Here is a 15,219-nt window from a genome sequence, read left to right as displayed (position 1 = left end):
ACACCAACCCTGTAAACTCAAAACATAATCCAAGGCGCCGTTGGTTGTAAGACTCAAACAAACCGTTTATGGATTACATGTTTGTTTGAGGTGGCGTTAGAGTCGTGTTTACCATTTACTGGTTTTGGGAGCGACGGCGAGGCGGCGGGGCTTACTGCTAGATTTGCGCTGTGATGCCGGTGAGCTTTTTGGGGACGAGTAGCCGTCTGGTAGCCGTTATGTACCCGTGCGCAGGATGGACATGTATGCACCCCCCCGGCAGTGAATAGCCGCCACTGGGCCGGTCCACGGAAAAGAGGGAAGGGCAATCAGAGCAGGAGAAACAGGAAACAACGTAAACAAAGCAAGCACAGGCAATTAGGGTGGAGACCAAAGTCAGTTTCAGGGTCCGTTTTGGCCTACGTTTGCCGTATAGTTACAGTGCTGTGGTGTCGGTCCGAGGATGTCGCCGACGGCGGCTACGGATTTAGCGGAAGCCAAGAATTGGCCACGGGACACGACCCCCTTCCACACCTCATCTCCAATTTGTACCCTGTCGTCGCTACCGGGCACCCCAATATCCGACCGATACGGGCTTGCATGCGTTCTTCCGGGGCTCACCCTCGCCTGCAATGACTCGGCCACTGTTAGAGCTTGAGGGAGGGGAAACCCGACGGCATTTTGCGGCGCCAAGCCGGACCGCCGTCAACCTAAATGGTAACGACTAAATTCGATGGGATTTCCCGTAGACCTCTGGACAGGCAAATAACCACCACAGTGCTAGTGCTACACCACTGTGGTCTAGATACGCTAGGGGCCGCCAGATAAGGCATATGGCAGGCTCCGGGCCGTCGGGTTTGCCCTCGCTATCATTGGCTAGTACTGTGAATTTTCTAATTTCGCGCGGTGACATCATCAGCAGCGCTCCCGTCCTCTCTCAAAAGAGGCCACACGGCGCGTGGTTGCGAAATCCCGGTGAGGGATTAATCGCCACGGAGACCCACCCCACCACTCCCGCCTGCTGCCGCCAGTTTGGGGATGTAAGCAAATAAACATCGTTCTCGTCCGGCTGAACCAGTAGCTGGTAGGACTACCAGTAGCTAGTAGGACCTCTCCGTAGAGAGAGGGCCATTCTTTATGGGCTTTCGGGAGGGCCGGAGAACGGCGCTACCCCGTGGCGGGGACTTATTTCTGTTATTGTTCGCTCTCTACTAACCAGTGCAGTGGACTCGGCGAAAATAGACTTTTGGCAACCTCATGCGAAAGGTGGCCATTATCGACTATCACCATCGGACTGAAGCTGCAGCTAAGGGAGGCTACCTCCGTGTGGTGGGGCACGATTGGTAGGGTGTCCTCTAGTGATTGGTTAGCTACTGCAAATGCGGAATGTAGCGCCAACGGGTGCCGTGTGGGTAGGGCCACCCGCTTTAGGGTTGAGGGGATAACGGTGTCGCCCGTTGGGGCGTGCCGCACCCAAATAAACATTGACAACAGCACAACAAACACGCACTAGGAAATGGGGACTAGGGAAGAGAGATTAGGGAGAGGGAAGCGGGCTAGCCGTGGCTTTGGGTAGTTCTTACCATGTGTAGACGTAACAGAGCATGCCGCTATACTCGTATACTACAAGGTTCCCTCGGAACTCCCCCTCGTGGTGGAATTGCCTCACCCCATCTATGTGCTCGGGGTTACGCCAGGGTACTTCCCCAGAAGCATGAAAATTTTTTTTCGTTCGCAGCGGCCTCATCCGACGGAAGTGGCCGGGAATGCCGCCACATGGCACCCCGCGCGGCACCCGCCCGAAACCATTTGGAACTAACAATTAGACCAAGTAGGCGTTCTAAACACCACTACCCAATGCTCCTATACTCCTTCTCCATCTCCCTTAGTTTCCCTGGTAGTTCCGGGGACCTTGGGTCGGCACGGCCTCGCCCTGCAGTTGCTTGCTAATATCCCGCAGCCGCCGCCCTAATCGAGCCGCATTCAAAATATATGGCGCATCAGTGAGTGATTTTTCTAAACGGAGGGGCTCGCCCATATATAACGTGCCCCCCTGCCCCTGGCAAAAGTTTCTCTTCCGCTACCGAATTCTTTTATCGTTCAGTCAATAAAAGATGTCTGCCCCTCACGAAAAGGAACAGTTCTCGGACGACGACGAAGACATCGACCAGTTGGTCGCTGACTTGCAGTCGAACCCCGGCGCCGCTCTCGACGACGACGAAGACGACGGCCCTCAACAAGGGTCGTACGTCCAAGTCCCCGAAGAGTTGTTGCAAACCTCGCCCCAAACCGGTTTGACCGACGACGAAGTGCAAAAGCGCAGAAAGAAGTACGGGTGGAACCAGATGGCCGAAGAAAAGGAAAACTTGGTCCTCAAGTTCATCATGTTCTTTGTCGGTCCCATTCAGTTCGTCATGGAAGCCGCCGCTATCTTGGCCGCCGGTCTTGAAGATTGGGTCGATTTCGGTGTCATCTGTGGTTTGCTTATGTTGAACGCTTTCGTCGGTTTCGTCCAGGAATACCAAGCCGGTTCCATTGTCGATGAATTGAAGAAGACTCTCGCCAACACGGCGTTCGTCGTCAGAAACGGCTCCATCATCGAAGTCCCCGCTAACGAAATTGTCCCCGGTGATGTCTTGCAATTGGAAGACGGTACCGTTATCCCCACTGACGGTAGAATCATTACCGAAGACTGCTTGTTGCAAGTCGATCAATCGGCTATCACTGGTGAATCGTTGGCCGTCGACAAGCGTCACGGTGACTCCTGTTACTCGTCCTCGACCGTCAAGACCGGTCAAGCCTTCATGATCGTTACCGCTACCGGTGACAACACCTTCGTCGGTCGTGCCGCCGCCTTGGTCAACAAGGCCTCCGGTGGTCAAGGTCACTTCACTGAAGTGTTGAACGGTATTGGTACTACTCTTTTGGTCTTTGTCATCATCACCTTGTTGGTCGTCTGGGTCGCTTGTTTCTACAGAACCGTCCGTATTGTCACCATCTTGAGATACACTTTGGCCATCACCATTATCGGTGTCCCCGTCGGTTTGCCCGCTGTCGTTACTACCACCATGGCTGTCGGTGCCGCCTACTTGGCCAAGAAGCAAGCTATCGTGCAAAAGTTGTCGGCTATTGAATCGCTTGCCGGTGTCGAAATCTTGTGCTCGGACAAGACCGGTACCTTGACCAAGAACAAGTTGTCGTTGCACGAACCCTACACTGTCGAAGGTGTCGAACCCGATGACTTGATGTTGACCGCCTGTCTTGCTGCCTCGAGAAAGAAGAAGGGTTTGGACGCTATTGACAAGGCCTTCTTGAAGTCGTTGATCAACTACCCCCGTGCCAAGGCTGCTCTCTCCAAGTACAAGGTGTTGGAATTCCAACCTTTCGACCCCGTCTCCAAGAAGGTTACCGCTATCGTCCAATCGCCTGAAGGTGAAAGAATCATCTGTGTCAAGGGTGCCCCTCTTTTCGTGTTGAAGACCGTCGAAGAAGACCACCCCATCCCCCCTGAAGTCCACGAAGCTTACGAAACTACTGTCGAAGAATTTGCCCAAAGAGGTTTCAGATCGCTTGGTGTCGCCAGAAAGAGAGGTGAAGGCCACTGGGAAATCCTCGGGATTATGCCTTGTATGGACCCCCCTAGAGATGACACTGCCCAAACCGTCCACGAAGCTAGAAACCTTGGTCTCCGTGTTAAGATGTTGACCGGTGACGCCGTCGGTATCGCTAAGGAAACTTGCAGACAATTGGGCTTGGGTGACAAGATCTACGACGCTGACAGACTCGGTCTCGGTGGCGGTGGTGACATGGCTGGTTCGGAAATTGCTGACTTTGTTGAAAACGCCGATGGTTTCGCCGAAGTGTTCCCCCAACACAAGTACAACGCCGTTGAAATTTTGCAATCGAGAGGTTACTTGGTGGCCATGACTGGTGACGGTGTTAACGACGCCCCCTCGTTGAAGAAGGCCGACACTGGTATTGCTGTCGAAGGTGCCACTGACGCCGCTAGATCCGCTGCCGACATTGTGTTCCTTGCCCCCGGTTTGTCTGCTATCATTGATGCTTTGAAGACTTCGAGACAAATTTTCCACAGAATGTACTCGTACGTTGTCTACCGTATCGCTTTGTCGTTGCACTTGGAATTGTTCTTGGGTCTCTGGATTGCCATCTTGAACCACTCGTTGGACATTAACTTGATTGTGTTCATTGCCATTTTCGCTGACGTCGCTACCCTTGCCATTGCTTACGACAACGCTCCTTACGACCCCAAGCCCGTCAAGTGGAACTTGCCCAGATTATGGGGTATGTCGATCGTTCTCGGTGTCATCTTGGCCATCGGTACCTGGATTACCCTTACTACCATGTTCGTGTCCAAGGGTGGTATCATCCAAAACTTCGGTTCGTTGGACGGTATCTTGTTCTTGCAAATCTCGTTGACTGAAAACTGGTTGATTTTCATCACCAGAGCTCAAGGTCCCTTCTGGTCGTCGATCCCCTCGTGGCAATTGGCTGGTGCCGTGTTCATCGTCGATGTCATCGCCACCTGTTTCACCTTGTTCGGCTGGTTCTCGCAAAACTGGACTGACATTGTCACTGTTACCAGAACCTGGATTTTCTCGTTCGGTGTCTTCTGTGTCATGGGTGGTTCGTACTACATGATGTCCACCTCGGAAGGCTTCGACAACCTCTGTAACGGGAGACCTAGAAAGCCCCAAAAGGACCAAAGACACCTCGAAGACTTCTTGATGTCGATGAAGAGAGTGTCCACTCAACACGAAAAGTCGTCGTAAGTGGACTCTTCGCTTCCGAAGTGATTACTTTGCATTTGGTGCGCTTGGTCGGTTGCCGCTGATTTCCCCACTTGGGTTTTCCCCAAACCCAAGATTGGCGGTCGCTTACCAAACACTCGCCGTCCTTTTGATTTTTTGATTACCCTTGGGTGGTGGTGGTTGCTTCATACCCCTTGTGGCCATCGCTTACCCTCCTCCTCCTTTACTCTTATTTCCCCAAAAAATCCTCACGACATCATTTTATTTCCCATTCCCCCTTTTAATTTTTAATAAGTATTATAGGCTAATAGATAATAGAATTTAAAAAAAATCAACTTGTAGAACACCAAAAAGATTAACTTGGATCTACAATTTAGTGGGAATAGCTTGCAAATAGAATAATTCAGCTTGTGGTCACCGCACGACCCTCTGCAACCGCAAGCATACCATTGTGCCACTAAATGGGATGCAAACATAACCAAAACAAACTCTGCACCGTAAACATAAATAATACCGAATTTCTTGGTATCAATGCCAAAGCTGAAATAGCAGCTTCCCTATTGTCCGATGGCATTGTGTCGCCCTGTGAACAAGAAACTCCTGAGCTCACAATGAGATATACTCAAGCACTGAACAAGTACAAACAAAGCTAAATCTCCACTACATAAAACAAAGCCAGTTTAGAATAAGATGTACGTTAGATAGAGAGGAGAGGGGATGACCTCGGGGTTAGGGTTATCCGCTTTATAATCGGGAGTTGCTTGTGGCTGATAGTTTATCTTCCCCACCTTCGTGCTTGGGGTATTATGCCGGGGCATCCGTTAACGTGAAATGAACCAGCGATGGCTTTGTGGACCAGGGCTCGCAGCAAGTCTCAAGATTCTTGTGGAGAATTAGTTTTGGTTCGTAGTATTAGTCGTAGTCTCTAAAATTACACGTGAATTTTGGTCAATGGTGGTTACCAGTCCAGGCGGCGGCCGGTGGCGCGTCGTTTGCTGGCGAAGTCGTCGAACTCCAACCCTCCCCGCTTCAAGTTCTCCCGCTTTAATCGTCTCAAGTTACGTCCCTTCTCCAACTCACGCCGTTCGATTTGTGCTTGAGTCAACAGTTCCACCCGGGGTTCCCAGGCGTCGAACTCGGCCAGCGCTTCCGGAGGGATGATTCTCATCCCTTCCTTGACCACCACGCCTCGTAACAGTTGTAATTGGTTCAAGGTGAGGTTGTGGGTGCCGTCGGCGACCTCGCGCTTCACTTTGAGGATCTGTTCGTGGAGAGCGTGGGCGATGGCAGGCACGAACTCACGGGGGAGGCCGAGGTCGCCACACACCGTAGCCGCGTAGGTCTCAGGGGTGATCACCGTCTGGTTGATGTCCCACTCGAGTTTGTCTTGGTATAATTGTTTGTTGAGGTTGACGGTGAGTTCAATCACCACCACGTAGGGCTCGCCGGGGGCTAAGGGGAGACTAAGGTTCAGAGCAAACTCCCAGTCGGAAAGTTGTTGGGTGATCTGGTCGGCGATTTGCGACTCCATCAGCCCTGGAAGCTCGACATCATTGACAAGGATCAGGGCGAATTGTTGCGGCGATACCAAGTGCAGCGTCGCTGTGTTCCACAAGAAAAAGTCCTGGAGCTTATTGGTGCCGTTAGGGTGTTCACAGCTCACTTTTATCGGCACTAAAACCTCAGGAGTGTGGGCAAGGAACTGGAGAGTAGCTTCGTCCTCTAACAGCTCGAAATGGGGGTTGGGCCGCGCTACCGTGTACTGCGGTGGCGGCTGGTTGTGGAAATGGTTCACTTGGACGTTAGACTCCTCGACATTGGGCGTATAGTCCTCGTCAAAGTCGTCGACAAGGTCTTCGGAGTAGTTTATCTGTTGGGCGGCGCGTTTGGCCTGGCGGCCTGTGGGCTGGTAGTTGAGGAGCAACGCCAGGTCGTGCGAGTCCTGGAGCCGCTTGGCGAAACTCAGACACAACGCCTGGACGTAGTACAGCTGGGCGTCGAACAGAGGCATGGCGCTGGAACAGACGTGTAGGGGACCCTAGATGATAGTACGCACTTTTCAGCGAGGGTATATGCAGGAGGCAAAAAAGACACTACCAACGGTAGACACAACAACTAACAAAGGAAGTTTAGGAAAAAATCAGTGAAGGGAACTGTGACGTATACGTATGACTTAAGGTGAAACACACTATGTTATTTTGAGGTGAAAAAGTATTGGCTAGGAGTCAAATCGACAATAGTATCTGGTCTACAGTGGTCACTAGTATAATGTTGAATAGATGTCTATAAGTAGGTGTTGACCCTTTTAGAGGGCTATCACCCTTTTCTTCCCTTCAAAAACGGTTCGACCACCCCGATATCGAATAGCAGCATGATGAAGTCCCGTTTGGCAAAGTTGTACACCCCCTTATCGATGGCTTTGATCACTTCGAGGAACAAAGTGGTATTGCCGTCAAACAACTCTGGGTGAGTACTTTTCATTCTCCTAAGCTCGGCGTGGGCTTTGCGCTCGATCTTACCCAACACCAGGTCCAACCCGTGGACTAGCGTAAGCACCCGCTCGTTATTGGCGTCGGTCTCGGCATCGTCGTCGTCATCACCGAAAAGACTAAAACCGGTGCCGCTGCCGTTAAAAATACTATAGTAATTGACATCGCGGTACGGGTTAGTGGTGGTGACGTTAAAGAACGAATTCAAGTCACACTCTTGAGGGTAGCACATCCGCTTCAGATTGCCGTAGGCGTCGAGGGCGGTGACCCACCCGAGCTCATCCAACACTTCCATCCCTTCGGTGGACGCCGATAACATCCCCAACGTGTAGAACGCCTGCGCTCTGATTTGCCACGAGGGACTGAGGTAGAAGAGGTTGTGCACCACCAGCACCAAATTGGGGGCGATCAGTAGGAGTAGACTAACGCCATACGTTCCCAAACCAGTGATACCAATAATCCATAACAGTTGCTTGATCTCAGCTAGCCACGTCAGCATATCTTCGTTGGAAGTATCGGCCAATTTGCGGTTTAATTCGGCACGGTCCGCCACCATTTGCGTGTAGAAACCCATCACGGGGTTTACGGCTTGGGCAAACATGTGTTGGTGTTGTTGGCAGTAGTGGAGACCATCTTCGGTAGCTAATAAGTATTGGAAGAACTCGCCACGACACTCAGGAGGGCCTTCATCGCTCGCGGGTTTCCAGAACATATCGTCAGCAGAATACGTCGGGTATAACTCATCACGAATTCTTGTCTCGACAGTGTGGAGGAACCGGAAATCTCGAGTCTCCACCGCTCGGCTCCATTTGGCAAACTCAGTATCGATAAACCCACGAGCATAGAGGTATTTAAACCCAATCAGAGTGGCCATAAGTCGCGTGAGAATGTGGTACCCTTGAGGTACAAGCAATGCCACTGGCGGTCCCAGTTCCACCACCGCGGCCACTGACCCTCCTTGTTGTAAGTATTGGCCAATTAAGTCGACGGCTTTGCGACGGATCAGAGCATCGGTGGGGTGAAATAACAACTCGGTCACCGCTCTCACCAAGTAGTGCTGGTTGCTATGGTCAGCGTGATCGGTCAAAAGTTTCGCCACTACTCCATCAAGGAGTAAATGGACGAGTCGACGGTTCAGTGTCGCCAATATGCGATGGAGCATTACCCTAAAGGGCAGGTGTTCGGACGAGTAGTCGGCCAGGCGGAAGAGCACGGCAAGCAAGTGGTTATTGGTTTCAGAAGTGGTCAGGTGGTCGATGATATGGTGGAGGGTAGTAAACACTTGCCACTGCCCTAAGAGGCGAAGGCCGAACTGGTGCTTCAGCATGGTGGCAATGATCTCCAAGTAACCGGCAGATACCGTCGTTTCCAACCGTTTCTTAGAGAGAATGGGGTCCTTAGCACCAATACCACTTAAGGGGTCGATCTGAGCCAAAACTTCAGCGATTTGCGGTAAAATCTTATTCTTAGCCAAGTATTTCCTTCCTCTCTCCAATGATAATAATAGTTCAAATAATTGACACCCCACGGCCACGTAGCGTTTACCGTTCTTCGCAGTTCTCGCAATGTTACAGAACCTGAATTTAAACGGTCGATAAAACAGCATTAGCCGTTTGAAGAACTTGGGGTACTTGTCCAATACTTCATCAAACCGGTAGGGATTATCCAAGGGACCTTCAAATAACCGTTGTATAAGCGGCCAGTTCCATTCACCAAACTCTTTGACGGTGACAATCCTGGTATTGTTCACGTGGATCCGGAACTCGTTATCGTCGATATTGTAGCGCCACGCCAGGTACATCTGGCCCAATTGTTGTTTCATTGGTTTAAGCTCGCGGCTAGTCACGGGAGTGGCTGGTTGGGTGGTAGTGGCGGTAGTGGTAGTAAAAGCGTCGGGGACTTTAATCTGAGTGACGAGCTCGACCGGTAATAGTTGCAGAGACCGGCGATACACCTCGGCCATAAGCAGTCTCGCTGCCTTGACGTTAGCCTCGTTTTGTTTCTGTTCGACAATTTCCGCTAGCCGGTCTAGAAGGCCCGCTTTAATCAATACCAACACCACAAGTCCCCTATAGTGGTCAACGGCGGTAGCCACTTGTGGCGGCGGTGGATGAGGCTGAAGTTGGTGGGGCAGACCCACCATCCATGAAAGGCTTTTCACCCCTAAAATGTCATTAACGACATCAATAAGGTACAGTCGTACCCGGTGGTTGCGTTTAGCTAGTAGACCCACTAATTGGCGTATCATCACGAAACCATCAATCGACAACGCGATGAGCCCGTTAAACTGTTTGAACAATACCGCCGCCACTAAACTCGCCCGCTGGAGCCGCACCGTCGACACCGCCAGCGGTTTGCGCCCCAGGGGCTCGTCCTCATTATCCACGGCCTCGTGGAAGGGAGCAAATAATGAATTAAAATCAAGCCCGTTGCGGAGGAATTTGCGTGTATGTTTAGTGTCTAATGTCGTCACAAGCAACACTAAACAGTTCATGGCTACCGGTAACGGAGCCTCCGCCACCGCTGCCAAAAGCACTCGAAACCCTCCCAGAAGAAACACAAGAGCAGGTTTAACGAGACACGTTTCTGAAATCACCTGGAGGGCCTGTTGTTTTAGTAAATCAGGGATAGCCACTGCCGGTTCGATATCGTCGTCGTCAGGCTCATACTCCACTAACGCAATCAACAGTTTAATCACACCGACACTCAAGAAATCAGCGCCGTTTTCAATCACGAGAAATTGCCGCACAAGCTTGATGGCCTGCTCCTTTTCCGTCACCGCCAGTTTCGCCGTCGAAAGCAGCATAATGATCAAAATAAGCACTTTCAGCTGGACCAACGCTCGTAGCGACTCGTCCAGAGTGATGATAAGCCTGAGTAAACGGTACCCCACGGCTCTCACTTCCAGCGCCTGGTGGGAAAACATATAGGCGATCTTATTCAAAAACAGCTTTAACACAAGATCGTGCTTAAGCTGAGGCGTGGTCCTGAGTAAAGTAGCCAAGTCGTTACCTCTGGCGACAATCTGGTAAGGGTCATCGTCCTTTATCGTCGATATGGAGGCGGTGATCTCCGAGAACGTCCACGTCGGCAGCTCGGCCAGGTGCGCCGAGGGCGGGGCGACAAACATGCGTTCGGGGTCTTTGAGCACCGCCGGCTGGTGGGGGAACAGCGGCACCGTGTACGGCGGCGTGCTGGTGCCGCCAATTGAATGGATCAGGATCTCATTCAAGCTGATCCCGCGGTCCATGACGGAGCGGCCGCGCACCACGAGCGTTAAGTAGGCACAGTAAGCCACAGATCGATGACTACGATGAAGGCTAGGTTAGAGCCTAGGTTTTAGATTGTATTGAAGGGTACTTAATATGATTCTGAAACGTTAATTAGGTGGGACTCTTGGATTGATATAGGCATGGGTCTGTATGGGATCAGAGATGGCTGGTTGACACAGCCTCACTGATGGATAGCTTTAAATGTGATTATTTGAAGGTGTTGACTATGATTAGAGTACCGATGACCAAATAGTAGGAGGTGATCATAGAACTTTTTACATGATAACTCTGGTCAATGAGGTTTGGCTCACCCTGTCATATTGAAATTGTTTTATTATTGACGTCACGGTCAAGACTCCGAGAATACCCAATACTAGTAGTTTCCCATTTGTATTTCCACCGACGTTTACCATTGTCAATTCGCTAATCCCCACTAAAGATACACCAACAACTTGTCATCTATCACAATAATGACACACACGTTGAAGCACTCAACCCTGTTCTACGGGTCCAGCTGTGTTCTATATCAATCCCATACGGGCTTGACAAACAATATCCATAATAAAGCGTAACACCTTAACGACTCGCTGAAATTCCTTTACCTATATTTATTGTCGTCTACCAGCTTTTTGTGGCAGGGGTGAAGCTCCGTAAAAGGGTGCGAATTCGGGAGCGCATCACACACACAAACACTGTCTCACCACACGCCCCACGTCCCTACACTACCCGGTGTTCTCCGCTGAAAGCCAATGAGTGTATACCCTCACCAGGGGACGCTACGGAAACGTGGTCGACTCAAACTGCCGGAACCCCCGAGGACTCGCCCCCATGTCGACCCCGACCACGCGTACCCTTCGCTTACCCAAATTTACCAATCGCCGCCGTTTGTCGGTAAAAACCATATCTACTACTCGCCGCCACTTTCCCTGGCCCATGATTCAGTGTATCCAAGCCCGTATAGCGCCTCCGCCGTCAATGGAGCCGGATTTCCCATAGGTCCAGCGGCATACGCCAACCAACAACCAAGTCCTCCCGTATCGTATACCTCGGCCCCACCCCAACCCCACTACGCTCCACCAAATCCTATGAGTCCCCCTCCATTTCAGCCAGCACGTCCACCGAGTACTGCTGGATCCACGATGACCTCATCGGTGTCGCCGGAACTACACCGGGCGTCATCGGTAGTATCCTCTACTTCACCCAACGATAACTCGCCCCATCTGTACCGCAACCACTGCGCCAATACCGTGATCCACCCGCTGATGTCACCATACAATATCAATGATACCGTACCGGTAAATGACGAAGATCCACGGGTACTTTTACACGAGGAATCAGGGTTAGTCGTCTGTGCTGACGGCCACGAGCCTCAGGTGGTGCTTCCCGACCACGTCGACGACCATCTTATGCTGTACCATGACGACCCCCAGTGGACCGATAGTTACTGCCAACGGCTCCGCCAGGCGTATTCACGCGGCACTGCCACCAATATCCCACCCAACGTTTTAACACCGCTCCCGTTAATCCCCATATCGGAAGGGATCTTCTGTTATACGTGCTACATCCCCATCACCAACCGCCGCACCCACGTGTGTAAGCAACCGTCGCAAACCAGCCTCCAGCTCCTGGTGCCGTGCCAGGAGTGCTACAGCCAGAAGTTGGTGGTGTTGGGCCCGCTACCCGAGAAGCCCCTCATGTATGTCAATGTCCACATCCACGAGGAAACGGGGCTTGCCGTGTGTGCTGAGGGCCACAAACCCGAGGTGGTGCTCCGCCGCAAGCTCGAAGACCACTTGTTGCACCACTACATGGTGTTGCTGTGCTCGGAGGCGATCCGCGATCGGCTCCGCGAGGAGCTCAGCAAAGGTACAGCCACCCTGGTGCCGGGGTTTGTGCACACGCAGCTCCCCGAGATCCCCATCAACAAAAAGGCGACGTATTGCTACGAGTGTCACCGCGTCTACCGCAATATTTGGCAGCACAATCACAGCCAAAAGTGCGGTGTCCACAAGCAGGTGCAAGTGCTGGCCCAGCTCTGCTGCAAGGGCGAGTGGGTGATTGTCGGCACGCTTCCTAGAGACCCAAATGCGGAGGACAATAGCTATAATGTTAGTGTTGTCGACACCGAGCGTGATGATGACCACCAGTTGGCGGCGAATAAGCCCCCGAAAAATACCCCAGTGACGGTGAAGGAACCCCCGGATGATATCTCAGTGGCAGCAATTGATCCCCCTGACGATAACCACCAGGCGGAGAATGACAATGATGATGATGACAACCATCTGGCGGCAAATGATCAATCTGACGACGACAACCAATTGGCAAATGAACAGTCTGATGACGACCAATCGGCGGAGAGCGATCAGTCTGACGACGACAACCGATCGACGACGGACCAATCTGACGACGACGACCAATTGGCGGTGTACAAGCACGACGAATCAGGCCTCTACGTGTGTGCTGAACACCATTTCCTGCAAGTGGTTCTCCCTCGCCAGATTGACCCTCACTTAAAGAAGTGGCACCGTACCCTGGGCGAAGAGCTCCGCGGGAGAATCCGCCGCAAGCTCCAGAAGTGTACCGTCGTCGACATCCCCCAAAACATCCACAAGCCTATCCCAGGCTTCCCCATCGAACGTGCCTACTACTGCTTCAACTGTGGCAGGGTGTTTCTCCAGCAGAAATGGCACTTGCGGACGTTTACGCAGTGCAAGACCAGCCGGCGCGTCCGCGTCGACACCCAGGAGTGCTACCTGAACCGGCGGGTGATCATCGGACCCGTCCCCCAATTGCCCGCTGAAACTATTGAAGCTAAAGAGTCAGATGACGACCACGATGTGCAAGAAGTTGACGACGTACAAGAAGTCGACGACGTACAAGAAGTTGACGATGTGCAAGAAGTCGATGACGTACAAGAAATCGACGACGACGTGGTGGAAGTTTCTCCACCACCCTCCCATAATAATCATGCATCAGTGGTGATCGATGATGGACACAAGGAGGCTGACGACAGTGACTTGCTCGTGTTTGCTCGAGGCACCCAACCATTGAAATTACTCCTACAATGATTTGGTGGTTACACGGCATTGACCTATGTCACTGCTTTAAGACCACGAACTATTACTGGCACAATCAGAGAAGACGTACACCGTCTTTTTGATATGATTCACGACAACAAACCTGTATAACACTTAATTACAACGATAGCAAAATAGAGACGATTAATTACAGATAATTCCCGGTGTAGTTCTATTTTTCTTTATGGTGACAAGTACCATTAAGGTGTTGAGAGATGAGACAGACCACACGAACGGTAATAAATGACTAATGAAGCAATTGCGTTACGATTGATCATCGTTCATTACGTTGTCATATCTTCTTGATCAAGGATCACAAAAAATCTCGATTTTACAGTCAATTGTGTTAGTAAGGAATACGATGAGATTTTTGTGAATCTCCGATGAATATTACCATATGCAATCGGCACAAGGTCATCATGCCCCCAACTCATAAATTCGAATTTGAAATCGAATGTTAAAGGTTCTGCGTGACCTTCCAATCACCAATCACTACTGCTATTACGAATTCCGTAATCTGTCACTGACCTCCAATTCTGTTAAAATACGATAACCATAATTACAGCAAAAAAAATATCCGTATCCAATACCCACCCAAAGCGAGATAAATTCTGTCTGAATTGTAAGTAAATCTATCCGAAGTTATTCAAAACTGACTGAGTTATAGACCACGAGTTAGGACTAGACCGTGTCTCACAAACACCTGGCCCATCGGTGAGACCGAGCCACAAAGAGGTTAGTCGGTAGTCTCTTGAACGCCGACCCTTAAGTGATCGCTTATCTACTTAGATTCCTCGGTGAATGATCAAGGTAATCAACAGCATAAACCTTATCATACAACTTCCGGTGCCCTGCGCGATTTGCGTTGACATCCGAATTCGGCGGGCGCTGTGCGGCGTCTCGCCAGGAATCGTCACGACAATCGCCGGCGATCGGGATTTAATGCCGCAAATGTGGAGGGGTCACGTGGGCCACGCCGCCACCGCCCACCGTAACCAGCGATAGGGTACGACGTCGATAAATCTACCTTAATTCCCTGATATCGGGCGCAATTGGTGCCTTTGTTTACGTGGGAGACACCCCCTACACCCCGTCGCCGCGGCGCAACTTTTTTTTTTTTTTTCTCTGGAGTTCCACCATACCTACAGCCAATGGCTTAGCCAATGACAATTACGACAATGGCTGCTGCCCTTAGCCACACAATTGTCGTAGCCCAGTGGTGGCTCGCAACCTGGCACACCAACATGGAAAATTATCTATTTCTTTTGACTGTTACAAACACGGGCTGAGCCACTTGGATTTGCCAGGCTCAAAATCTCTACCTAGCGCTGAATTCCAGCGATATCTCGCCGGGTTCCGAGGCACCGGGCGCCGCTCCCACAACCCCTCGCGGAAGTCGCCGCAGGACCGCCCCCCTTTGATCATACAGCTGCGCAGCACTCTGACCTCATCCCGCCTCCCACCAACAAACAAACAACATAACGTCTAAGAATAAGGATGATCAGAAGAGTCTAATCGAACGTAGTCTCGACCTTCTCGGCGTTATCGCGGTTGCCATGCCATTATGGTCCTTGATTTGCGCCGCGGCCTCGGGAATTTACCTTTACGATTTCTTTTTCAAATTCCTTTTTTT

At 51.3% G+C, this 15,219-nt stretch overlaps 4 protein-coding genes across 4 annotated transcripts; 2 read left to right on the top strand and 2 right to left on the bottom strand. All coding sequences in view use genetic code 12, as the record gives it.

Annotated features, from left to right (window-relative positions):
• Positions 1–2,093: 2,093 nt before the first annotated feature.
• Positions 2,094–4,769, top strand: PMA1 (H(+)-exporting P2-type ATPase; the record flags this gene model as incomplete). Its single annotated transcript, XM_034158775.1, has 1 exon — positions 2,094–4,769. The coding sequence occupies one exon, from the start codon at positions 2,094–2,096 to the stop codon at positions 4,767–4,769; it is 2,676 nt and encodes an 891-aa protein (XP_034009432.1).
• A 937-nt stretch (positions 4,770–5,706) lies between these two features.
• Positions 5,707–6,759, bottom strand: DIURU_005757 (uncharacterized protein; the record flags this gene model as incomplete). Its single annotated transcript, XM_034158774.1, has 1 exon — positions 5,707–6,759. The coding sequence occupies one exon, from the start codon at positions 6,757–6,759 to the stop codon at positions 5,707–5,709; it is 1,053 nt and encodes a 350-aa protein (XP_034009431.1).
• A 305-nt stretch (positions 6,760–7,064) lies between these two features.
• TSC11 (TORC2 complex subunit) lies at positions 7,065–10,487 on the bottom strand (the record flags this gene model as incomplete). Its single annotated transcript, XM_034158773.1, has 1 exon — positions 7,065–10,487. The coding sequence occupies one exon, from the start codon at positions 10,485–10,487 to the stop codon at positions 7,065–7,067; it is 3,423 nt and encodes a 1,140-aa protein (XP_034009430.1).
• Positions 10,488–11,258: 771 nt separating this feature from the next.
• On the top strand, positions 11,259–13,577 carry DIURU_005755 (uncharacterized protein; the record flags this gene model as incomplete). The annotated part of the gene is made up of 1 exon (XM_034158772.1): positions 11,259–13,577. The coding sequence occupies one exon, from the start codon at positions 11,259–11,261 to the stop codon at positions 13,575–13,577; it is 2,319 nt and encodes a 772-aa protein (XP_034009429.1).
• Positions 13,578–15,219: the final 1,642 nt, after the last annotated feature.

The sequence above is a fragment of the Diutina rugosa genome (genome assembly GCF_008704595.1).
Source record: "Diutina rugosa strain CBS 613 chromosome Unknown scaffold64_size61128, whole genome shotgun sequence".
NCBI lineage: Eukaryota > Fungi > Ascomycota > Pichiomycetes > Serinales > Debaryomycetaceae > Diutina > Diutina rugosa.
Note: the sequence above shows the minus strand (reverse complement) of the source record. Positions and strands in the feature narration are given on the sequence as shown.